General features: G+C 43.4%; 3 protein-coding genes across 3 annotated transcripts; 2 read left to right on the top strand and 1 right to left on the bottom strand.

The window, feature by feature from the left end:
* Positions 1-6,027: 6,027 nt before the first annotated feature.
* LOC104435383 (ABC transporter G family member 28) lies at positions 6,028-13,533 on the top strand. Its single transcript, XM_010048141.3, has 14 exons — positions 6,028-6,281; positions 6,550-6,626; positions 7,060-7,329; positions 7,932-7,995; positions 8,086-8,232; positions 8,376-8,410; positions 9,044-9,117; positions 9,216-10,129; positions 10,609-10,905; positions 11,093-11,584; positions 12,098-12,246; positions 12,374-12,663; positions 12,746-12,882; positions 12,982-13,533. Exons 1-14 carry the CDS (start codon positions 6,028-6,030, stop codon positions 13,136-13,138), a joined length of 3,357 nt encoding a protein of 1,118 aa, XP_010046443.1. The 3' UTR covers positions 13,139-13,533.
* Positions 13,534-14,681: 1,148 nt separating this feature from the next.
* On the top strand, positions 14,682-18,847 carry LOC104432899 (hypothetical protein). The gene is made up of 10 exons (XM_010045488.3): positions 14,682-14,948; positions 15,296-15,346; positions 15,810-15,926; positions 16,549-17,004; positions 17,162-17,571; positions 17,684-17,783; positions 17,906-17,965; positions 18,048-18,137; positions 18,219-18,338; positions 18,420-18,847. The coding sequence occupies exons 1-10, from the start codon at positions 14,910-14,912 to the stop codon at positions 18,726-18,728; spliced, it is 1,752 nt and encodes a 583-aa protein (XP_010043790.2). The 5' UTR covers positions 14,682-14,909; the 3' UTR covers positions 18,729-18,847.
* A 1,158-nt stretch (positions 18,848-20,005) lies between these two features.
* On the bottom strand, positions 20,006-22,551 carry LOC104435382 (lysM domain receptor-like kinase 3). Its single transcript, XM_039306164.1, has 3 exons — positions 21,225-22,551; positions 20,958-21,132; positions 20,006-20,850 (listed from the first exon to the last, which is right to left on the bottom strand). Exons 1-3 carry the CDS (start codon positions 22,038-22,040, stop codon positions 20,510-20,512), a joined length of 1,332 nt encoding a protein of 443 aa, XP_039162098.1. The 5' UTR covers positions 22,041-22,551; the 3' UTR covers positions 20,006-20,509.
* Positions 22,552-24,328: the final 1,777 nt, after the last annotated feature.

The raw sequence follows: 24,328 nt of genomic DNA, 5'->3' as shown, positions 1-24,328 counted from the left end.
GGCCCTATGGATGCACCCTTTGGACTAAATAGGCAAGAAAAGACTTGATTTGATTGGAAAACACACAATACATTATAGTTATAAGCTTCCACTTGAAATAATCTTTGGGGCCTGTACCCACCACGTGTGCTGTGTCATCTAATGAACTGAACGTACATACGTGTTGCTTACTTCCTAGTAAAAACTAAAAAGGGAGAAGAAAGAAAAGAAGAAGGGAATATCTACTCAATAAAGAACGTACATACGTATTCGAAGGGACCCTCCCCTTGTGCACCCTATATAAGCCCACTGCCTCTACCTCACAAATCACTCAAAATCACGCAGAAATCAAAATTATCACTTGCGCACAGATTATCATATATAATATAACAGTATATCGGATTTATCGACTTTATTCCCAAGAGTGCAAGAACTCAAATTCAGATTATCATATATAACATAACAGTAAATCGGATTTATCAACTGAATTTTAATGACGAAAATTATCATCATTTATTCCCAAAGAGTGCAAGAACCCAAATTCGATTGGAGGCCTTACGGATGCACCCTTTTGACAAAATATAAAAGACGAGACTTGATTTGATTGGAAAACAAACAATATATTATAGTTATATGCTTCCACTTGGAATAGTCTTTGGGGCCCGCACCTACCACACGTGTTGTCTCATCTAATGAATTGAACGTATGTACGTGTTGCTTACTTCCTAGTAAAAACTAAAAAGGGAGAAGAAAGAAAAGAAGAAGAAAGGAATATCTACTCAATAAAGAACGTACATACGTATTCGAAGGGACCCTCTCCTTGTGCACCCTATATAAGCCCACTGCCTCCACCCCACAAATCACTCAAAATCACGCAGAAATCAAAATTACCACTTGCGCACAAATCCATAGCGAGAAAGGAAGTTTTTAGCCATGAATTTCAATGGTATGCTGACCCACGCCGTCGCCAAAGATCGCCGCACGAAGGGAAGGGCCCGGGGCTGCTGGATCCGCATCCCCATGGCTTGCGCGGCCCGTGTTTTCCGGCTGACCAGAGAACTCGGGCACCGGAACAGTGGCGAGACCATACAGTGGCTCCTGAACCGAGCCGGAACCGAGTCCTCCTCAATTTAGCAATTGACAGCGATGGTGGAACTGTAGCTAACTTCGATGGTGCAGCTGACTCCATGACTCTGGTTGCGGCGGACGACGTCATTCCTGATCATGAAGTCCAGGACAGTCGGCATGGAGAAGGTCGTAACTCGGTCTCAAGGGCCCAATCGATGTCGGCACAATCTTATTACGACGCCATTTGCGGGATGCACTTCTGCTGGCCGGTTTTCTCGGACGAAGATGTCGCACGCCTGAAACCGATTGTGTTCATCTGCGAATCGAGCAAGGGGAAAGTGGAGGACGACGAGGAATCATAGGCGATCGACCATCGACCGCATGAAAGGTGGTCGGGCATAAATAAATTTAGTAGTCATTATTATGTTGTAAGCAAGAGTGGCTGAATATTCCTTTTTTGTTTTTTTGGGTCAGTTTATTCCATGTTTTGCGTATCTATAAAACTAGTTCGAAGTTACTTTGTTTCTAATACTCCTTTCTCTCTTTCTTTTTTAAATCTTAGATTCCGATTCAATTTGGGCTATTCGCAACTTTTCAGAAAAAAAAATTATCTCACTATAAAACCTTAGGGTGCGCATGGATTTATTTCGTGCTTTTTTGTTCGGGAACGAAACAAAAAAGTGTTTGTTCTAACAATTTTTGAACAAAAGAACGCGTTTAGTAACGTTTGGTCCGGAATAAAAATGAACGTAAAACACGTTTGGTTAAATTTTATTATTTTTTTGTTTCTTTTAATTTTTTAAACATTTTTTATTATTTTTTATTTTTTCCTTTCTTTTTTATTTTTCTTTTTCGGCCGGCCCCCGCCTCCGGCTGACTCTGGGCCGACGGGGGCCGGCAGCCTCGCCGGCCACGGCGAGGCTCGCCGGCCCCCGGCGAGGCCGAGCCTGGCCGTGGCTGGGCGAGGCTCGGCCTCGCCTTGGCCGGGCGAGCTCGGGCTCGCCCAGATCCGGCGAGGCCGAGCGTCGCGGCCCGGCGAGGCTCGGGCTCGCCGGATCTGGCGAGCTCGAGCTCGCCCAGCCCATGGCGAGGCTCGGCTCGCCGGATCCGGGCGGCAACGCCGAGCTCGCTTGGCCTGGGCGAGCTCGGGCTCGCCGTGATCCGGCGAGCCCGAGCTCGCCATGGCCGGGCGAGCCCGAGCTCGCCATGGATCCGGCGAGCCGAGCCCGAGCCCGAGCCTCGGCCGGGGCCGGGCGACGCTCGGCGTCGCCCGGCCAAGGCGAGGCTCGGCCTCGCCGGATCCGGGCGAGGCCGAGCCTCGACGGCCGTCGCCGGCCATGGCCGAGGGGCGACCGGCCAAAGAAAAAAATAAGAAAAAAAGAAGAAAAGAAGAAGAGAAGAAGAAGAGAGAGAAGAGTCGTTTTTGTTCTTTTTTGTTCTTCCGAGAAGTGTTTTTTTCTGGAGAAACAACTTTTTTGTTTCTTTTTCTGTTCCTATTTCGTTCGTAAAAAAAAACAAAAAAGGAACAAAAACGCAACCAAACGCGTTTCGTTCCTTTTTGTTCCGGCACACTTTCCGTACAAAAGTGTGCCGGAAACGTTTCTTAGAAACGTTTCCATGCACGCCCTTACTAGCTAGCTTATCGCGCGTGAATTAATAATAAACATGACATGGTGTTATAACAAAAACGAGAAAGTACGCGAAAATATAGAATCGAGATTGCAGTTGAAATTAAATTGTTGGAATTTACGATCAATCAACACCGAATGTATAAATCTATTCCAAATCACATGCCAATCCGGTAATTATTAATTTTTAATTCGATTTTCTTTTTCTTTTTCTTTTTCTTCTAGCGAATTTTGTTTTGAGTTCACTTATAGCGTCCGTGTTCGAATTTTCGTACGGACCTCTTTTTATTTTCATAAAAAAAAGTCGAGCCCAATTGACGACTGATTGCGAGTAAAATCTTATTTTATTAGCAAAAGAAGTTACCGGCTTCTCCGATCGAAGTTGGCAACACTACCCCTTCACACGCAGCGACTGTCGACGGATGCATCCCATGCAAGCTCCCAAATTTGGCCGTGTAATAACATATACATGCGAACTCCATCAAAAAAAAAAAAAAAATGAATGTTACGAAAAATCTAAATTACATCTACTATGACATAAATGTTGTGAACCTTTTTGGGGAAAAGTACTAAAAAAATCTTAAACCTATTGCATCAGTACTAATTTAATCCTAAATTTTTCAATTGGATCAATTTAGTCATAAACATTTTTACATTGGTACCAATTCAGTTCATCCAACCAATTTTGGCCGGCCGGCATTGACTTGGACGCCAACTGGTGACATAATGCTAACGTGGCAATTTTAAATAGTTTTTTTGAATTTTTTTTTTCTTTTTCCTTTTCTTTTCTCCCTTCCTCCTCCTTGGTTTGTCCTCATGGTGACCGGCAAGCCTCTTGTCATTGACCCTCGTTGGCCATTGACAGCCATTGCGCGAGGGCCACGAAGCCCTCGCCGGCCATCGGTGATGCCTAGGGCTAAGGGTGAGGTGGCTTCGCTCAGATTTGAGCGAGGGTCGCGACCCTTGTCGGCCACCCAGAGAACAATCCAAGGGGGAAGAAGAAGTGAGAAAAGAAAAAGAAAAAGAAAAATTAATAAAAAAATTGAAAAAATAAAAAAAATTACAAAATTGTCACGTTAGTATCCGGCTATCAGCCGGTATTCACGTCAATGTTCAACTACCAACTAGCGTTCATGTCAGCGCCAATCGACCAAAATTAGTCCGATAGACTGAATTAGTACCCATGTGAAAATGTTTAAAACTGAATTAGTTCAACTAAAAAGTTTAGGACTAAATTTGTATAAATGCAATAAGTTTATGACTTTTTTGATATTTTTCCCAACTTTTTTTTGTTACTAAAAATTCTAAATTTGCCTATTATGGTATAAATATCCCGAATTTTGTCTATATTGTAAAAAACCTCGAATTTATACCAATGTGACAAATATATCTTTGTCGCATATGTATAAGTTTAGATTTTTTTATGACACAAAAAAAAGTTTGAGGATATTTATGTCACGGTGGCTAAGTTTAGGATTTCTTGTTAGGTATGGTTTGGGATTTTTTGTATTATTTCCCAAGGAAAAACAATAGACCTTAAAGTTATATCTCAACCACATTATAATCACTCTTATTTCTACAACTTTTGTTATGGTCAGCGATTGCGGGTAAAATCCGATTTTATTAGCAAAAGAAGTTACGACTTACGAGCCTATCCGGTCGGAGTAGGCAATACTACCCCCCGCGTGCAGCCGAGCGTTGACGCACGCATCCCATGCAAACCTCCCAAATTCGGCTATGTAATGATATTTCCATGCGAACTCACATCCTTCCAAAATAAAAAAAGAAAAATAATTAGCGTTACAAAAAAAATCCCAAATTACATCTATTATGACATAAATATCGTGAATCTTTTTTGTGCAATTACAATTAAAAATTTGCCTATTGTAATGTACATATTTCAAAATTTATTTGTCGAGTGACGAATATACTTTTGTCGCATATGTATAAGTTTAAAATTTTTTCACGGCATAAATTTTTTTTTTTAAAGTGTTTTGTCACAATGAGCATATTTAGGATTTTTGGTGACATGAAATAAAGTTTAGGGTAAAGTAGGTATTCTTTGGGATTTTTCCTAGTATTTGCCCAAAGAAAATCACATTGTAATCATTCTTATTTCTACAAAAGTTGTCATGGTCCAAGCTGCGTATTTGAGAAAAATTGTTCAAATGTCCTAAACCAGCTGTAAGATGATTAATTTAGTTACAAATATTTTAACTGTGACAATTTAATCTTAAATCCTTTGACAATTTATTAATTTAGTTCTTCTTATCAAATTTGGTTGGAAATTACCGGGATAGACACTTATCATCCTATATGGTACGGATAATGCCAACATGGATGATTTTTGTAATTTTTTAATTTTCCAATAATGTTGCTTTTGTATTAATGGATGATGGGCTTGTTGGTACACGAGGGAAGTTCTAGTCGTCCAACCTTGGCAACAGTGACATTCGTGAAATACTATGCGGAGTCGAGATTTTATCTATCTAAGATGGATTTTTTCGTTTGTATAATAAAATGTATGTATATATATATATACGATTTTATAAAATTCATTTTGTAATACATTTTTTAGAAAAATGACACAAACGGTCTCTGAACTTTGGCCTAATATTTAATGTGATCCTCGAGCTTTTAATTTGTTTAATATAATCCATGAACTTTAGTCAAATATGAAATGTGATTCATAAGCTTTTAATTTGTTCGTTATAGTCCTTAAACTTTTAGTATATATTCAAGTTAGTCTTTGAAATATATGAATATGTTCAATGTTATCATCAATCTTGAATTAATGGAATGGCTATTTTGAATATTTTAATATAATTTAAGGACTGCATTGAACATATATTAAAATTTTATGGACCATATTAAATAAATAAAAATTCAATGACCGTATACAACATTGGCTAAAGTTCGGAGACCATAATGAACGAATTGAAAATTGAGGATCACGTTACGTATTGAATTGAAATTTAAGGACAATTTGTATCATTCTCTCTCTCTTTGTCATTGCAATGCTACGTTTCAAAGCTGTCGCTGGCGCGCGCTCTCTCTCTCTCTCTCTCTCTCCTCCAACATCGCCACATCTTCCGCCCCGCCATATTTCTCCCTCCCGAAAAAACAGAACTGGCATTCTCTCTCTCTCTCTCTCTCTCTCTAAAATTCTAACTAATCATCTTTCTCTCTCCTCTCCCATCACCATCCCGGCGAGTTCTCCCTCCGATCTCCGGCCCCTGCTTCCGCCGCCGACGCCCGTTCGTCCCCGCCGCACATGCACGCGCGCCGCCGCACCGTCGGTTCCGATTCCTGAAGGATTCACCGTTTCCTGCCGGCTCTTCTCGCGGTCGCCATGAGCGGAGAGAAGATCCACGGCGGCCGCCTCCGCCGCCGCCGCTTTCTCTCTGTTTCGGTGTCCTTGGTCGTGGTCGTGCTGTGCTCGTCGCCGTTCCTAGCGCGCGCTGCCGACGAGGACGGGGAGTCCCAAGGCGAAAATCAGGCGGCCACCCAGCTCTTCGCCCAGCTCCTGTACAGCCAGGTCTCCAATTTCACGTCGGTCTTCCGCGGCGACATTGCCAAGAATTTCGGTTTCTGCATTCAGGACGTGTGAGTTCGCGCTCGCTTTTTCTCTCTCCATCGTTCTCATCTGCTTTTGACAATGTCGCCATCCGTTAGAAGAGGATATCGATGCTTCCATAGAGATAAATCCTCGGATAGACTCCCTATTCTGGATGTAGTGAAAAGGAAAAAACATTCAGAACATGCGCGATCCATGTCTTCTCACGTGGATTGGGTTATAATAAGACACGTCTATGGAAATTCATGTGTTAATCTTTGAGTACATGGGACATTTACGGTTGATTTTGTCTACCAGGGATGCTGACTGGGATGGCGCATTCAATTTTACCTCAGACTTGACCTTTTTAACTGCGTGCGCTAAAAAAACGAAAGGTATGATGATGATCATCTTGCAGACGTATCCAGAAAGAGCTGTTCATTTCGATTCCTCTATCTTCTTTCGTCGCGGAACTTTCCCATAATTTTATCTTCCTACTTCCTTCTTAGCAAAGGCTTGCACAGAAATCGGTTGGGAATCTTGAAAAATCTTTCTGTTATCTAGAGACTATATAATACTTTATGCATTTCAATCTAACTTTTTCGTTATGGCCCCTTGAACTCTCTCGCAAAATATCTTGAATGTCGAAGAAAGATTCATGAAGTATATAGGAGAAATGAGGAGGTGAACAAGAGCTTGTCCAGAGTTTCTACAATTGTCCCAGGAATATCAATGCAGATGTTCTGATGAACAATCAATAGTGCTGCTATATTAATTGTTCGACAATAAGTGCTCTCCAAGCTCTCCTGATACCCTATTGTTGGACAGGAGATCTTTCGCAGCGCCTGTGCACGGCAGCAGATATAAAGTTTTACTTCAATAGCTTTTTCACCACTAAGAGAGCCAGCTACTTGAAACCTAACAAGAACTGCAATCTTACGTCGTGGGTTCCGGGATGCGAACCAGGATGGGCTTGTAGTGCTGGTTCCGGTAAAAAAGTCGACCTAAAGAATTCCAAGGACATGCCTGCTCGAACTAGTGATTGTTCTCCTTGTTGTGAAGGTTTCTTCTGTCCTCATGGAATGACCTGCATGATACGTAAGTATTGGCTGATCCATGGAACTAATATTATTTACTTCTTTTCCACACTCCAAGTTAATTATTCTAGAATACATCAATTTTCCTTGATAAAAAAAAATAAAAAAAGAGATAATTCCAAGTCTATTCTCTCTATCCCATTTTTGAGATCATATTGGGGAAGACATCAACAAACATCAGGTCTATTTCTCAGTTGCGACGAAAAGAAGAGAAATTGTTGAAAGATGGAGACATTACTTTAATATTGGTTTCCAAGTTGTTTCCTCAATTATTTATTCTCTCTTTGCAATTTCCTATGACGGCTAAACTTTCACTTAAAGCTTTGAATTTGATTGCTGAATGGTGGATAATTTTGTTGTTGAACATAGATGTCCTACTTTTTGGTCTCTGATGTCAAAAAGCACTGTAAGAAAGGATTTTGAAGAACTATGCCATGAAGCTATTGACTGTTGCTTTTCATATGTACTACACATCCAGAGAAGACTTATTTGCTAAAATTTTTACTTGAACTCGTACAAATAGTTAGACTTTGATCCCATTTTACTTATGAAATTGTGATTTCTCAAGATACATGTTACAAGCCCTTGTGCTAATGGTTGCAGCCTGCCCATTGGGCTCTTATTGTCCTCTTGCCATACTCAATAAAACCACTGGTGTATGCGATCCGTAAGCTCTAATCCTTTTTTAAAACCTCTTCTTAACTTTTGAGGCTATGCTCAGCATGCATTGATGTTTATTAGCAGAACCTTTCTGCAGATACCATTACCAGCTTCCACCTGGGCAACCAAACCATACTTGTGGAGGAGCAGATGTGTGGGCAGACATTGGTAGTAGCAGTGAGGTATTCTGTTCAGCAGGATCATACTGTCCGTCTACTATCAAAAAAAATTCTTGCAGTAAGGGGTATTGAGAATTGTCCCTCATCTTACTAGCATTCAAGTTTGTTGCTACATGTGCTAAAAATCATTACATATACTAAAAGTCAATGTCTATTTTGATCTCCCTTTCTTTGCTACTAATATTTTCATTTGAATGTTTTCTTTCAGACATTACTGCAGAACAGGGTCTACATCTGAACAAAGTGAGTACATGCAGTGAAAGATTTATGCATCTCGTTTGATTTAAATTTGCATTGCCGCAAGATTTATGTAAAGGAGAATAGTCACAGGTTTTAAATAGATGCCTAAAATCTATATAGCTTCAGTAAATCTAGAGAGATTGCCAATCCAATTATACAGAAACGAGACTTTTGGTCCACTGGTTCAACTTTACTAACACCCAAGGGGCTTTAGATTTGATTCCCATTCCCCCTTCGGGGAAGTAAATAAAGGGCAATACTGCAGTTGAGTCTGTTACATGCACTCTGCAAGTGCATCCATTCCATTGCCGGTTGACAACTTCCATGCTAAAGGTCAAGTACTTTCCAAAGTATGTCTGTTAGAGGTCTATAGACAAATATCCTTCACGGATTATTCCTGGTTTTCACAATATCTTAGCAACATTGACCAGGAATATCCAGTAAAAATACTCATTAGCTGATCGAATACCCTGAAAACATGGAAGAAGAAGAAGAAGGTGCTATTTTACACTTGGGTAATGACTTGAGTGATTAGAATGAAAGATGCTTTACACATGCTGAGGTGGATGTCTAATCTATTCTCCACTAGCCCTGTTCGTTAGAGAACCCTCATGAACTTATTTGGTGAATTTGCAGGTTGTTTTCAGTTTGCCAAATGTGAACCAAAATCAGAAAATCAAAATATCACTGCGTATGGTCTCATGCTCTTTGTGAGTGAGCGGTTTATCATTCTATCATGAATACCTCTTTCCTCCTACGTTTACTATTTTTCTGCATATGATTACAGACCCTTCATGTTTAAATGCAGGCTGGATTAAGTGTTTTGCTTGTTGTCATATATAACTGCTCAGACCAAGTGCTTGCTACTCGAGAGAGAAGACAAGCCAAATCACGTGAAAAAGCTGTAAGAAGCGTAAGAGAAACTGCTCAAGCACGTGAAAAATGGAAATCTGCAAGAGATGTAGCCAAGAAACATGCGCTTGGGCTCCAAACGCAACTATCGCGGACATTTTCTCGCAGGAAATCTACAAAGCAACCAGATCCTTCAAGAGGTCTGTTTCAAGCTAAACCTGGAAGTGATGCTGCCCTGCCACCATTTCCAGGTAAGCCTGAGCAATCATCTTCTGCAGCTAAAGGGAATAAGAAGGACAAAAACAACCTCACGCAGATGATGCATGCAATTGATGCTGACCCTGAGAGTGATGAAGGCTTTAATCTTGAGATTGGGGATAAGAATCTGAAAAAGAACATGCCAAAGGGCAAGCAACTGCATACCCATAGTCAAATCTTCAAGTATGCCTACAATCAAATTGAAAAGGAAAAAGCTTTGCAAGAGCAGAACAAAAATTTAACCTTCTCTGGAGTGATTTCCATGGCGACTGATATCGAAATCAGAAAAAGGCCAACCATTGAGATTGCTTTCAAGGATTTAACCCTTACATTGAAAGGAAAAAAGAAGCACCTTCTAAGATGTGTAACTGGGAAAATATCACCTGGCCGTGTTTCTGCTGTTATGGGCCCATCTGGAGCAGGAAAAACTACGTTTCTTTCTGCTTTGGCTGGAAAGGTAACTGGGTGCACCAAGAGTGGCATGATTCTTATAAATGGGAAGGTAGAATCAATCCATTCATACAAGAGAATTATTGGTTTCGTGCCACAAGATGATATAGTGCATGGGAACTTGACCGTGGAGGAAAACCTTTGGTTTAGCGCAAGATGCAGGTAACTTGGTTATCTTGGCTGTCTGTAGCTTGAATATCTTGTATGGGAATTATAAATTATGTTTGACAAAGGATAGGGGAAATACATGTGTTTTAATTTTGACTGGCTATTAGTTTCTCTCATACTCAGTTGCATCTGTGTGTTATTTTGACGTATGTCATTGCAAGATTATATGCCAGTAACATTCATCCAATATAAATCGGTTGCATCTAGGATGAGATCCCCTTCTTTATGCAGTTTCTCCTGGCTCTGCTTGAGATGTACTTGTTTTTGTCATATTCGTTCGACCTCCAGTTATTTCACTCTTATTAGCGAGTATCTTAGTTAAATGAGCTGGAGATTGTCGTGTTTTTCCAATTCACTTTTGTAGCTGGTGGTCACAAGAATATCTTAGTTTAAATTCATTCTTCATTCACACCTTTTTATTGAAATTTTTCCAGCGGCACAGCAATAATTTCATTGGTTTCTGATTAGTGTAGACTCTCTGCGGATCTACCAAAGGCGGAAAAGGTTCTTGTTGTTGAACGAGTTATTGAATCTCTGGGGCTGCAGGCGGTGCGGGACTCTCTTGTTGGTACAGTAGAGAAGCGAGGAATCTCTGGAGGTCAAAGGAAACGAGTAAATGTTGGTCTGGAAATGGTCATGGAGCCTTCACTTCTGATATTAGATGAGCCCACATCTGGTCTGGATAGTTCATCTTCTCTGTTACTTCTCAGAGCTCTACGACGTGAAGCTCTTGAAGGAGTGAACATTTCCATGGTTGTCCACCAACCAAGGCAAGTAGCCAATGATATATCCTTCAATTCCTTCGCTTTTTCACTGGGCGATTTGTTGGGATATCTAAAGAATCTGTTTCATACTCTCTTTATTCATTCTAACCTGGATTTTCTCCTTTTTGCTATGTCCTGGAACCTAGAGCATGGTTAATGAGAAGAGCCTTTTTTTTTTTTTTTTTTTTTGCAGCTATGCATTGTTTAGGATGTTTGATGATTTGATACTTTTAGCCAAAGGTGGCCTAATAGTATACCATGGTTCAGTGAAGAAAGTTGAGGAGTACTTTTCAAGCCTAGGGATTACTGTACCTGACCGGGTTAACCCTCCAGATCACTATATTGATATTTTGGAAGGTATAGTAAAACCAAGCACGAGCTCTGGGGTCAATTATAAACAGCTTCCTGTCAGGTGGATGCTGCATAATGGGTATGCTGTACCCCACGACATGTTAAAGCTAGTTGATGGAATGTCATCCACTGCCGGTGAGGATTCAGCTCATGGAGGGAATTCTGGTGATGCTGGATTAGAAGAACAATCTTTCGCTGGAGATCTGTGGCAGGATGTCAAGTTTAATGTTGAACGGAAAAGGGATGATATACAACAGAATTTCTTAAAGACGAAGGACTTATCTGATAGGGTTACACCTGGTGTACTGCTACAGTATAAGTACTTCCTAGGGAGGTAAATTCTTCCCTCTTTAACTAATTACTCCCACCTTTTAGGCCATCGTCCAGCTCTACTTGAAAGGCTAAGTAATTATTTTTGTTACAGAAAATGCAAATCATTTATAGATATCCTCCCTCCAATGAGAAGGTTTTTCATATGATGGTTACACCATGTAGTAGGAAGATGCAATGTACCAAGTCAATCACAAATGAGTGATCCTAGATTTAAGTGCCACATAGGACGACAAATATATCACACAGCATAGCAATTAGTTGTTCACAGCACGGCAGCTGTGTACACAACATATAGAATACATCCCCCCTTCAATGCTCTGCCTTCTCTTTGACCTTGCTTATATATAATCTTTCAATTTGAAAGGGTCATTTATTGTTAAATCCTAAAACATGCTTCCTATGGTTCTTTTTATCACTCATGCTTTATTATCTTGAAATCCTGCATTTGTGGTTTCAAACACTTCAATGTGGGGTGGTACTAAGCTGGACTCATTGTGCAATTTGTTTTCTTCAGAGTCGGCAAGCAGCGGCTGCGAGATGCTAGGATCCAAGCTGTAGATTTCTTGATATTGTTGCTGGCTGGAGTCTGTTTAGGAACACTTGCTAAAGTTAACGACGAGACGTTTGGGGCACTTGGGTACACATACACCGTGATAGCTGTGTGTAAGTATACATACTTTTTAGGACTGAAACTCCTCTTTTATGAAATGTCATTGAAAGCGGGACATCTAACAGGGGAACTTACAGATACATCTCTTGGATTACTAATCCAAATTTTGTGAACTTTCAGCTCTGCTCTGTAAGATTGCAGCTTTGAGATCATTTGCACTGGACAAGTTACATTACTGGAGAGAGAGCTCTTCTGGCATCAGTGCCCTAGCTTACTTTTTGTCGAAGGACACAATTGACCATTTCAACACACTCATTAAGCCTTTGGTCTACCTTTCTATGTTCTATTTCTTCAACAATCCGAGATCGTCTTTCATAGACAACTATATAGTTCTGGTCTGTTTAGTGTACTGCGTCACAGGAATTGCATACATATTTGCCATCGTTTTCGAGCCTGGTCCAGCCCAACTGGTGAGTGTTTGATAAACTACACAGACTGCTAATTTTCTGTTAAATTGCTCTCAACACTGATGATCCATTTTCCGTTTCGCAGTGGTCAGTTCTTCTTCCTGTTGTGTTGACCCTCATTGCAACACGCGAGAGTACTGATAACTCATTTGTGGAGATTATAGGAGAGTTGTGCTACCCAAAGTGGGCTTTGGAAGCATTTGTGATAGCAAATGCGAAAAGGTAACCACTCTCGTCTAAATGTGCAGGACTCTGTGATGCTTTTGTACGAGATAACTGAATCCTTCTTTATTTTCTTTTTTTGTTACTGTGAAATTTCAGATATGGTGGAGTATGGTTAATAACACGATGCGGTTCACTTATGAAAAGTGGCTATGACCTCAATCACTGGAGTCTTTGTCTTGTCTTTTTAGTTCTTATGGGCGTAGCTTGCCGTATCATTGCTTTCTCTTGCATGGTCATTCTCCAAACGAAATAGATTCAGCCAATACTTCTTTGAGACGATGGAGAGAATCAATCCCAACGTGATCACCTTTTTTTGGGGACCTATAGCCAGAGGCAGAGTGCTCAACGATAGCCAACGACCTTTAAAGGAGGTGCAGATACTCTCAAATCTCGTACAGGCCTTGCCTACGCAGGCAGTGGATTGATAGCAGATTGGTATATGTGGGCACCCTGCAAGGTCCAGGAAGGAACTTGTTTCCGATTTTTCTCCGCTATGCTGAGCTGAAGCAACGGGTATCACTAGTTTGTGTATCTGTGAATGTGTGTCGGGATGTGTTTAAACGGGGTATTTGTACAAAATTAGGAGATGAATCATGGAAATACACTTTCTAAGTTATGCTCTTGAGATATGAATTGGTTTTCTTTGTAGCTCCAATTCCTTGTCCCCAGCATCCTTTTTCTTATGTCAGGCACGGATTGTCTAGAACCCTCACGCATTTGCAAATCGTCGTACATAGAAAGTAAAACCAGCAAGAATATCACCTACTTTCGTTCTTCCTAGGGCTCGGTCATCCCATTCGGACTCAAATATGTATTCAGATTGGCCTCCGAGTTATCAGATTTATTCTAAACAGGCCATGCACCTTCTCAAAGCTGACTTTCACAATGACCATATTACTGGTATTCCCGCGTCACACTTTTGTTCCCAATTAAATTCGTTCAGGAAAATTGCTAATAAGATATCTAAGTCCGAGCTTCTAATAAATCATAAGTCAACTAGGATATATTTACTATTCAACAGCATGTCAATTCTTTAATGTAGGACTTTTCTAATACAACTTACACGTGCATTTCAATACAAACAAGGTAAGAGGAGAATTGCATTGAACTGCCCAATAAATAAGAGACAGTGTTTTTGAACCGTCAATATTCGTAAGCTGAAATTATCGATTTCTCCAATATAATCGGTTTGCCGTGTGAAACGTGTAATTGACTTTTGCCAAGGGTCAATGGTAATTTTTTTTTTTCAGAAGCCATTATCATCATGCTTAAGAAAACAAGGAGCTCCCATCATTTGCAAAGGTGTTCCCACCATCTCTCTCCCCCAGCCTCGCCTTGTTGGTCGCTGTAAGTCACCTAATCAAATAAATTAAGAAAAGTAGGAAAGAATTGAAACGAAAGAAACTGAGAAAAGAAGCTCAAGAAGAAGGTATACATAACCGCCAGAAAAAGGTAGACCTAGAGAGAGACCAGAATTGCAAGCTACGTCAGAGCGAGGTCGCAAGCGAGCGAGACTCGTCCTAACTCGCAATCGTGAGGGGCAAAACTAATCCCCCCACTCGCCCTCGCCCTCGCCCGACCGGGTCGAGAGAGACGAGGCCCCTGTCCCCACCACCTTCCACCAACAGCGACGGTTCACTTCATCAACCTCCCCAACCCAAACCCGGTCTCTAGAAAAGTTGAAAACTCCCTCCCATCCTCTTCCCATTCGTCCCCTTCCTCTTCTTCTCCCCCTCCTCCTTCTCGTCGTGACTCGTCAACTTTTCACGTATAGCTCCACTAATCAAATCATCACCGCCCGCCCGCCCGCCCGCCACCAACACCAACCGGCCGCTCTTCCTTCCATCCCAAGTTTCTCTCCCCACCACCACCACCGCCCCACCACCACCACCACCACCAACACAAAAGCTCAGCCTCAGCCATCATCCCCGTCCTGCTTTAACTTCCCATTGCTCAGCCTCGCTGGTGGTGCGAGCTCGAGCCGCGCGGTGCTGCAGCGACGTCTCTCTCTCTCTCTCTCTGTCATGGCCAGCCACGGGGGTCGCTCTTCGTCGTCCGAGCACGTAAGTGCCCGCAATTCGCTCTGTTTTAGCCCCGCGAAACGACGGATGGTGCTCTGTTTCTCGTTCGCGTCGCTTCTAGTTTCGTCCGGCGGGTTAAAACGATCGATTTTGTTTCGGTCGAGCGTGTCGTTCGTCCTTTTTATTCGGCGTGCTTCCGTGTCGTGAGCATGACGTGTCGAAGAACGTGTCGGTTTTCGTCTCCGAGTTTAGAGACTCACGACGACTTGAGTGTCTTGGCATGATTCATCGTCGTCAGTAGTTTCAGTAAGCAAGAGAAACAGGGGAAGCTCTAACGAGTCTCCTGCTGCGAATTTCGCTTATTGATGCAATGGTTGTTGATCACGCAGAGAAAGAAGCCGCTCAACGAACAGCGAAAGAAGGAGGAGCTGGAGAGAGAGGTAATGTATGTTAGTTTCGGGACCGTGTTCTTCATTAATTCAAGGGAGATCTGCACTAAAGATTAGAGAATTACCCTTCTTTTATCGACCCATTACAGCAATGGTCGGCTCCAGCAAATTCAGGAAATGAATTATCTGTGCCGATTAAAGAAGAGATTAAAAGGCTTAGATCCCCCAAAAAATTGCATAATCTACAGCCATTTTCTGACCCATGACTTAACATCAGATGCTTCTCCAGTTTTGCCAGCTGGAGTTCATTCCATAGATAGTAGAGCATTGAAAGGAGAACTAAATACTGGACCATACCTGTCCTTTCGCCCGCGACGCACTTGCTCCAGTTTGTCAGACACTTAAAATGACACACTTTAAGAAAGAGAATGAACATGCAATGCAAATTCGGCGACATTTTTACCATGTTGCAGTTAAGTATGTGATTGTTCTGTTGATGTATTTTGCTCGGTAGGTTTCGATGCTGCAACTCTTGTTGAGTCAAGAAGAGAAGGTGCGTGAGATCCTGGAGCACGTCTGGTCCCGAAATACTGGGTCGACCATCTCGATTCCGAATTTTCTTCCACCTAAGGTTACGTCAATCTTCTGAATCACGCGTTTATTAGATTCTTTTTGCCCTTTTCTTTCTTTTTTGACAGAAGTAGTGGATTGTGGTGTAGAGGATATGTTTGGTGTTCAAGCCTTAAGGACAGTAATGTACTGCAGCATGGGCTTCGATATCATAGGGTCTAGGTTGTATAAAACTAAGCCTTAGTCTGACAGAAGAGTTGAGAATCAGCCTTAGCAGTACAGTAGTGTATGGTTCAAAGTCGATTTAGTACGTCACAATCCACCCGTCTTTGGAATTACAAGTACTGCAATGCCTATGATAGATTATGAGAGGAGTTCGACAGTCTATGGGGAGCCTACTTGAATTGTCTGTTTGATTCCCTAGGAAGCCCATTACCTTGTTGTCAACAAGCACTAGGAAGCCCATTACCTTGTTGTCAACAAGCACTTCTTGATCATCTCACTTATTCAGAATTGTATTTTGGAGATAACATCTTCCAATTCATAATTATCAGCACCTTTGCCAGTGTAGTAACTTGATCAAGTCTCCATTAGCGGAAAAAGGAACGAAGAATTTGTTTTAAGGGGCATTAAGACATTATTTGGAATGAAAACTATCTTTGAATGCCTTGTTTCTTATACAGATGAAGGAGCTATTAGCAGAGTTGGCAATGGTTGAGGATGAGATAGCCCGACTTGAGGGCCAAATAAGCCGACTTCAAGCTAATTTAAAGCATGAAGAAGAAGCTACCAAGGAAGCAAAGTCCAGACAGACAAAGATACCTGAATTTCCAAGCAACCCTCATCCTGCTTCTGGCTATCCATCATACACACCAAGTCAAAGCCCGTTGAACAGAGTTGTTCCTGAGAGGATGACCTTTGAGACCAAAGCATTGCATTTCATTAGCAAAGCCATCAAAGGGGATTACAATCTCAAGGACTTCACTCTGACTGAGAAAACGGGCAATTCAAGACAATTTTCCGATCAGAAGGAGAATCATTTCCTTGAGGATGCTGAGTTTCAAGACAGGCTTCTGAGAAAAAACCGGATGCTGAAGCCGACCTTGCCATTGCAAGACCTAAGACACCTGACACCTATGGTAAAACTGATGCATCTTTCATAATCAATCCATTTGTGTTTCAGATGAATACACATCACTCTACTTCAGCTTATCAAAAGAAAGTGTTCAATCGATATCCACGACCATCTGGAAGCATTCTTGGTCTCGCATTAAATCAAGATGACTTTCTTTTCAGCCAAGGGAACGAAGGCAGGAGACCCCTCTGAAATCGCCACCTACGTTCATGCCGAGTCCAATGAAAGTAGAAGACAATAAGCAAAAGTGGGAACCCAACAAGCTATCTGAGAACATTATGAAGTGTTTGAACTTCATTTTCATAAGGCTACTCAGAACGTCAAGAGCAATGGAATTAGAGAAGTCGGGTCCGATTTCCCGGTCCGTGAACTCAGCTCTCAACTCAAGAAGCTTCAGAGTTGAGACTGGACTGAATTCAAGGCAACAAGATCCATACGGCGTGTTTGATATGGAGGAATCTATTCCAAGAGACATCGGCCCTTACAAGAACCTAGTCAGATTTACCGTGAGTTCTATGGATCGCAAGTGCATTTCTTCCTCTAGTAACGTTCCCTTACTGAAGAAGTTGAGGTACCAAACTTTTCTGCTACAAGAACTATATGCATATGGAAAGAGATGCTCAGTTTTAAAGATTTCTCACGTCTCCACTTATAACTCCAATTCTCGATCTGAATGTCTGCAGGGACTTACTGAGTCATCTCAAGACAGTGGATCTGAGATTCTTGACAAATCAACAGAAGCTGGCATTCTGGATCAACATGTACAACGCTTGTATCATGCATGTATAGTTTGATAAACAGAAAATTTTACCTTTCAGCGTACATATTTTGTGGCATATCGTTGTATGGCTTCCTTTTCCTATGTATTTATCCTGGCTTTCATTTGCGCGCGAATTTTCTTACAGGGTTTTCTCCAGTACGGGGTGCCTTCTACTCCAGAAAAGCTGCTTGCACTGATGAACAAGGTAATATACTAACGGAATGTCTAGTAACAAGCTTTACACTTCTAATGCAGATCAATGAAAAATGCTTGTCTGTTGAATTCAGGCTACCCTCGACATAGGAGGAAACACGATAAATGCCCAAGCGATCGAACATTTCATCTTGAGGAAGCCCACAGCTTCTAAAATTACAGAGGTGATGATCGCTGAGGCGGTAAATTCCAAAGCAACGCATTCGCGCAAATCTGATATAACAAGGCCCCCTTTTCTTCTGCAGGTCCACGGAAAAGTCGAAAGGGAGGCCAAAGAGGACTTAGTCCGAGAAGTCTACGGGCTCGAGAACACGGATCCTAATGTCGTTTTCGCTCTCTGCTGCGGAACCCGTTCATCCCCTGCTGTGAGTCGCTGACCGAAATATGCATTTGCAATTCGGAAGATGCGAAGTTCTTGAATTCTAAAGAACCCTGAAAACTTGCAGGTGAGGACGTACACGGCAGATGGGGTCACGGGCGAGCTAGAGAAGTCGAAGCTGGAGTACCTGCAGGCCTCCGTGGTGGTCACGACCACGAAGAGGATCGCGTTCCCGGAGCTCCTGCTCCGGAACACGCACGACTTCGCGGCGGCCCCGGACTCCCTGGTGGAGTGGGTGTGCCACCAGCTGCCCACGTCCGGGACCCTCAGGAAATCCATAGTGGACTGCTTCCGGAGCCACGGCAGCGGCCACGCCCCGGTCTCGGTCCAGAAGATACCATACGACTACGAGTTCCAGTATCTCCTGGCCATCTAATTCACCATGCTCCTCCTGTAAAAATCTACTAAAAGCGAGATGCGAAAAGGTCGACACTTTCCCACTCTTTTCAAGCGGAAATATAGTGAAATGCGTGTCATTTATTTACTCAAGATGAAGGTGAAATGCGCATGATTTGGTACCCTTGATGAAAGGCGGACCGCCCGATTTTCTCGGTCTTAGGATAAATGCGTCCCCCCCTGCCCGTTCGTCACCGCAATCGTCACCGCAGTCGTCATCGTAACTCCCCGGTCGGCCCAACCATGCCATTAACACACATCGAATCCACGGGACTTGAACGTCCACGCGCACGCGTTTACGTTTCATCTTTTGACTTTCTATGTTTTTTCTTCCTATAAATGATTTAATTAAAGATGGGTGGACCACTCTTCTTTCTACGAGAGTTCTTCCCTTTTCGCTGCGAGCTTTAATTTTGCCCCAAAGGCAAAGGAATTATCCACCCCCGCGTTGACAAAATCCAAAAATAGAAATGAATTCAATGACCAAGGAAAAATAAGCAGAGAGTTTTAATGCAGCAATGTGGAAATTTCATTCTTAGATCATTAAATATAGGTAGTTGTGCAATTCGATTCTCTAAACTTTATTATGTATAATTTAAGTCTTCTTAACTTTTTAGATTTGTGCGATTCGATTCTCTAAATTTATCTTGTACAGTGGAAACCCTCTTGTTTTCATGATTTGTGTGATCAAGTGCTTTGTTTCCTCCCCATAACTAGTACTGTCAAATTGTGATTTCTTTTCTTTTTACCCTTGTTTTTTCCGTCTATTTTCTGCGGAATTGGTGGCACATTAACATGACTATCACTTTACATCGCAATGGCAATGCCACTTCAGTAATAAATTCGACAGTTTAATTAGAGCAGTCCATAAAAAAAAAAATCGATTGCACAATTGAGAACGTTAGAGGATTGCATTACGCAAAATAAAAACATAGAAGATCAAATCACACAAATTAATAAAATGAGAGAAATCGATTTAACATAATAAAAAAAATTAAATGAACAAATCGCTTAGACGTTGAAACTTGAGAGACCGAATACAATCGACCAAAAAGAAAAACTACTCAAATCAATGGACGGGCCTTAAAAAAAAAGACCCCTTTCTTGTTCGTCCCTTCGAACCCCCAATAAATTTATGATTTAAAAAAAAAAAATCATCAGAAATTTCCACATGTTAGTACGTTACTATCCTCTCCAATAGCAATTAACTATATATATATCATGATTCGAAATCTCCAGCCAGTCAAAGATGGAATACGCCTAAAAGTAATTGATATAATTAAGAAGAAGAATGTACGATGAGATGCCTACCTTAGCTTGCACGACTCACCCACTCTGTCAACAAAAAACATTTCTTTTACATGAATAATCAATCATTCAAACGTAGTTCAATAAGGAATCGACCCACGAAACTAACTTAAACTATAATTCTCCAATTCCCATCCGAACCCAAATTCCCTGTCCAATTCCTCCAAGAATTAAACCCAGTCACGTTCAAACTCAGACGGTCGTAGGACCCAAAAATCCAGTCCCGTCACATCACCCCCACTGCAAAATTCCTCCACCGCCACCATCCAAAAGAAAAATTAATTAAAAAGAAAAGATCCACACGAAGACCGATTTAGCCTTCAAGAATCAAGGAGCCGATAAGAATAAAATTTCCAATTCGATTTTAAATTTAATCAGGAACAAAAATCAATCGATCGATCGATCGATCGATCATCCCCATAGCAGCAGCCAAAAGGGATTTCGTCACGGACCTCATCGGGGTCCGATCGAGACCGATATGTTGGTGGGGACATTGATGCTGTTGGACCAGCTCTTGGATTGCATGTACAGCTTGGACACCTTCCCTTCGACCCGGCTCATGTCGGGCCTCCGGTCCGGATCCGCCTCCACGCACTCCAGCCCCAGCCGCACCAGCTTCTCCGCCACCTCCACCGGGAACGAATCGCTCAGCCGCCGGTCCACCCACTTCCTCAGCCTCCCCTCCGCCCCGCCGCCTCCGTCCCCATCGACCGCCGCCCTCGCGGTGTCGATGATCGACGTCCTCACGAACTCCCGGCTCTCCTTATCGTATTTATACTTGAACGGCTCTTCACCTGGGGATAAAAAAGAGTATTTTTCAACGTTCGATGTTAATAATTTTTAAAGAATTTTTGGTAAGATATCGAATGGCCGACGACGAGGATTGCTGCATTTTCTCCACCTGATAGTAATTCCAAGAGCACGACCCCGAAGGAGTAGACGTCGGACTTCTGGGTCGCGACGCCGGTGACCCGGAACTCCGGCGACATGTAACCTCGGGCCCCCTCGAACTGCATTCTCCGGCTGTCCGAACGCTTCAGCCGCGGCGAAGCCGATGGCCCCTCCCCGGCCCCCTCCTCCGTGATCTCGCCGCAGCCGCCCCGCCGCCGCCCTGCGCCTCCGCCTCCGCCGCCGCCGCCGCCGCCGCCGCCGCCCGCTCCCGGAGCACGTCGTTCTCGTCCTCCTCGCCGCACAGCTGGGCGGTGCCGAAGTGGCAGATCTTGGCCCTGAACGACGGCTCCGTCACCAGGACGCTGCTGCTCTTGATGTGATTGTGGACGAGGATCATGTTGAGGCCGGTGTTGTTGTGGATGTAATCGAGGCCGTGCGCGACGTCGGCGGCGACCTGCATCCTCGACATCCAGGTCCCGAGGACCGTGAAATTGGGAATCTTAGGGTTCCGCAGGCAATCGGAGAGGCTGGCGCCGTCGACGAACTCGTAGGCCAAGAAGATGTTGTCGCCGGAGACGGAGGCGCCGAGCAGCTTCGCGATGCTGACCAGGTGGCTCCGGCAGATCATCCCGAGGAGCTCCTTGAGGCTGCCCATCTCGATCTTGCGCCGGAACTTGCGCCGGAAGACGATGACGTCCTTGCCGCGGAGGGAGCAGCGCCAGCAGGAGGAGGAGGAGGAGGAGTGGCGGGGCTTGGCGAGGAAGTTGTTGGTGGCGGAGCGGAGCTCGGAGAAGTCGTAGATGACGGGGTTGTCCGGGAGGGAGTGGCGGAAGCCGGAGAGGGAGGAGCTGCCGGTGCCGGTGCTGGTGCCGGTGACGGAGGAGTGCTTGGGGAAGGAGGTGGAGGTGTAGTAGCCGCCGCTGGAGGAGGCGGAGGGGGAGGGGTCGGAGGAGGCGGGGGCAAATCTGGTGGTCTGCGACGCGGAGAGTCGCGGGGAGGAGGTGGGTGGTCTTCTCGGGGAGGAGGAGGGTGGTCTTCTCGCGGGCTCCGTCGCTTCCACCGCCATTTTGGTCTTGCACATAAGAGCGCTCATCAAATTGCCAAAGAAGAAGAAGAAGAAGAAGAAGAAGAGGAGGAAGAGATCAAGCGCCGCAATTCTTGGTGGTGGGGTTTCATTGAACTCGGTTGCTCGCCACCATGCGGCGGCGGCGGCGGCGGCCGGAGGGAAGTGGTGTTCTTCCCAGGGATGAATTCCCTTCCCTTTGTAGGAAAAAAGGGGTGGGGAAGGGATGAATCGAGAACGAACGAACGAACGAACGGACGGAAGAGGGTGGACGAGATAAAGAAGAAGGGGCAGTTCCCGATCTCAATAGTGTCTCAGCAAAGGCCAGCCGTGACGTCTCTGTCTCTCTCTCCCCGTCACGGCGTACGCTGGCATCTGGTTCGATTCGACCGAATGGAGAGTCGTCTTTTTACCTTATCATCGTCGCAACGGCACCCGCAAAACTCGATTTTTCTTCCCGGCGGCGGCGAAAGAAATCACCTTTAGATTGTGGAGCCATTCAGCATGTGGAAAGATTAGAACAAAAAACCGAACTTTTACGTCGTCTTGACCCGAGTGATGAGAGCTCCACGGCAAGAATATTATATTATCATAATGCCGTGATGGTGGATGACACAGAGATTCTTCCCCCCGGTCTTTTTATTTTCACTGACTAAGTTTAAAATTCGTTGAATTTTGCGCCAGATTTCACCCTTTCGTCCATCTTTGGCTATGCACGAAACAGGACACGTGTGCTTTTTCCAATGCCGGCATTGACGAAGACTACTCATTTGCTCTTCATTTGCTAGTCAAGATGCCGACTGCTTTTTCTCTTCAGGAATCCGAGGATTTTCATTATGGGTATGTAAAATACCCGGGAACCGCCCAGACCGCCCGAAACCGCTTGGAACCGGCGATTTTGAGGAAACCGGTCCGATTCCTAGTTCCAATTTATGGGAATCGGTAGATACCGGTCCGGTTCTCGGTTCCATGGGCAGATCCGCCCGTCCGCCCACCCGGACCGAACCAGAACCTTTTTAATATTTAAAAAAAAATTACTAAAATAAACCCTAAATCTCATTTCACTCCTTTTAGAGATGTGCAAAATACCCGGGAACTGCTCGGACCGTATTTGTAAATTCGCCGCGTTTACTTCTCCTGTCGTCCGCATCTTTACGTATTTAAATTTGATTTTTCTTTCTTTGGCTTGCTTTGATATCACATAGTCGTTCTATATTGAAAACCAAAATTATTTCGCGTCAAGATCGGCCCATGGATCCATGCGCACGATAAACGGGTGGATCGATTCCCTAATTTTTGAACGTCAAGCTTAGCGAGCGGTTCCCAATTTTAGGTTGGGAACCGTCCGCCCGGACTATGCATACCCTAATTTCCACGAAAGAAAAACCACAGTGGGTGGGAGTTACAAATTACCGCGTCCTTCATCACGCCGATTCCTAGCTGTCCGCTGCGTGATTGATTCGAGCTTCTTTCGCTTGAAAACGAAAGTTGTCTCTTTGCTGTGTATGTCCACATCCGTCTTTGTACTCTTTAAGAAATTCCAAACGTTGAGGTTAATTTCTTTTCTCTTTCCAACCATTTGTCGCTGATTTGAACCATCAAACCTATTGAGTGCGAAAATCGAGAAAAAGTGGATTTGCGCCATGGGCCCAATCAGGGGTTTCGAGGTTGAAGATATTTTTAAGAACGGAGGGGATCGATTTTTAAAATGTTAAAAAAGAGTTCCACGCATGTGCTCCACATTAGCATTTGAAATATGAAATAAAATGTAGCAGTAAATGTTAAGTCCGGGTCGACAATTTTTAAAGGCGTCGAGTCCACAAAGGGTGGCCCTTTCTATAAATGCATGGTGACCATGTCGAATTAAAGAAAAAAAAATGAAGTTCCCGCTTAGCTAAGCAAGTCCTCTCCGAAGTCGAACCAAAACGAAGAGTCCTCGGAAACAGACCCGTACGGATTGGTATATCTTTTGGGGTATTCGAGGGTGCGACCCTTGACTTGGAATATTCTATCTCTCAATTTTGGGCATTTTCAATTCTACGTAAGTGTTTGACCAAAAAAAAAAAAATTCTACGCAAGTAGGAGGACACTTACAAACTGTGACACAGATGTTACGAGTACGGGAGAATTCACGGATCGTCGAATACAAGAGTCGGATGTGCAAAGAGAGTGTATATTCACTTGTGAACGAACGTGTGTATGTGTGTTAGGCTGACTTGGGATCATCGATTCTAAGGCCGCACGGTGTTTGATCGACCGAAATTGATCGACCCATGATACAGGCATATCAAATAGAATCTACCAAGGCGATTTTGAAC

The sequence above is a fragment of the Eucalyptus grandis genome, chromosome 2 (assembly GCF_016545825.1).
Source record: "Eucalyptus grandis isolate ANBG69807.140 chromosome 2, ASM1654582v1, whole genome shotgun sequence".
Lineage (NCBI taxonomy): Eukaryota > Viridiplantae > Streptophyta > Magnoliopsida > Myrtales > Myrtaceae > Eucalyptus > Eucalyptus grandis.
The sequence above is the reverse complement of the archived record's forward strand: the minus strand, read 5'-3'. Positions and strand labels throughout refer to the sequence as shown.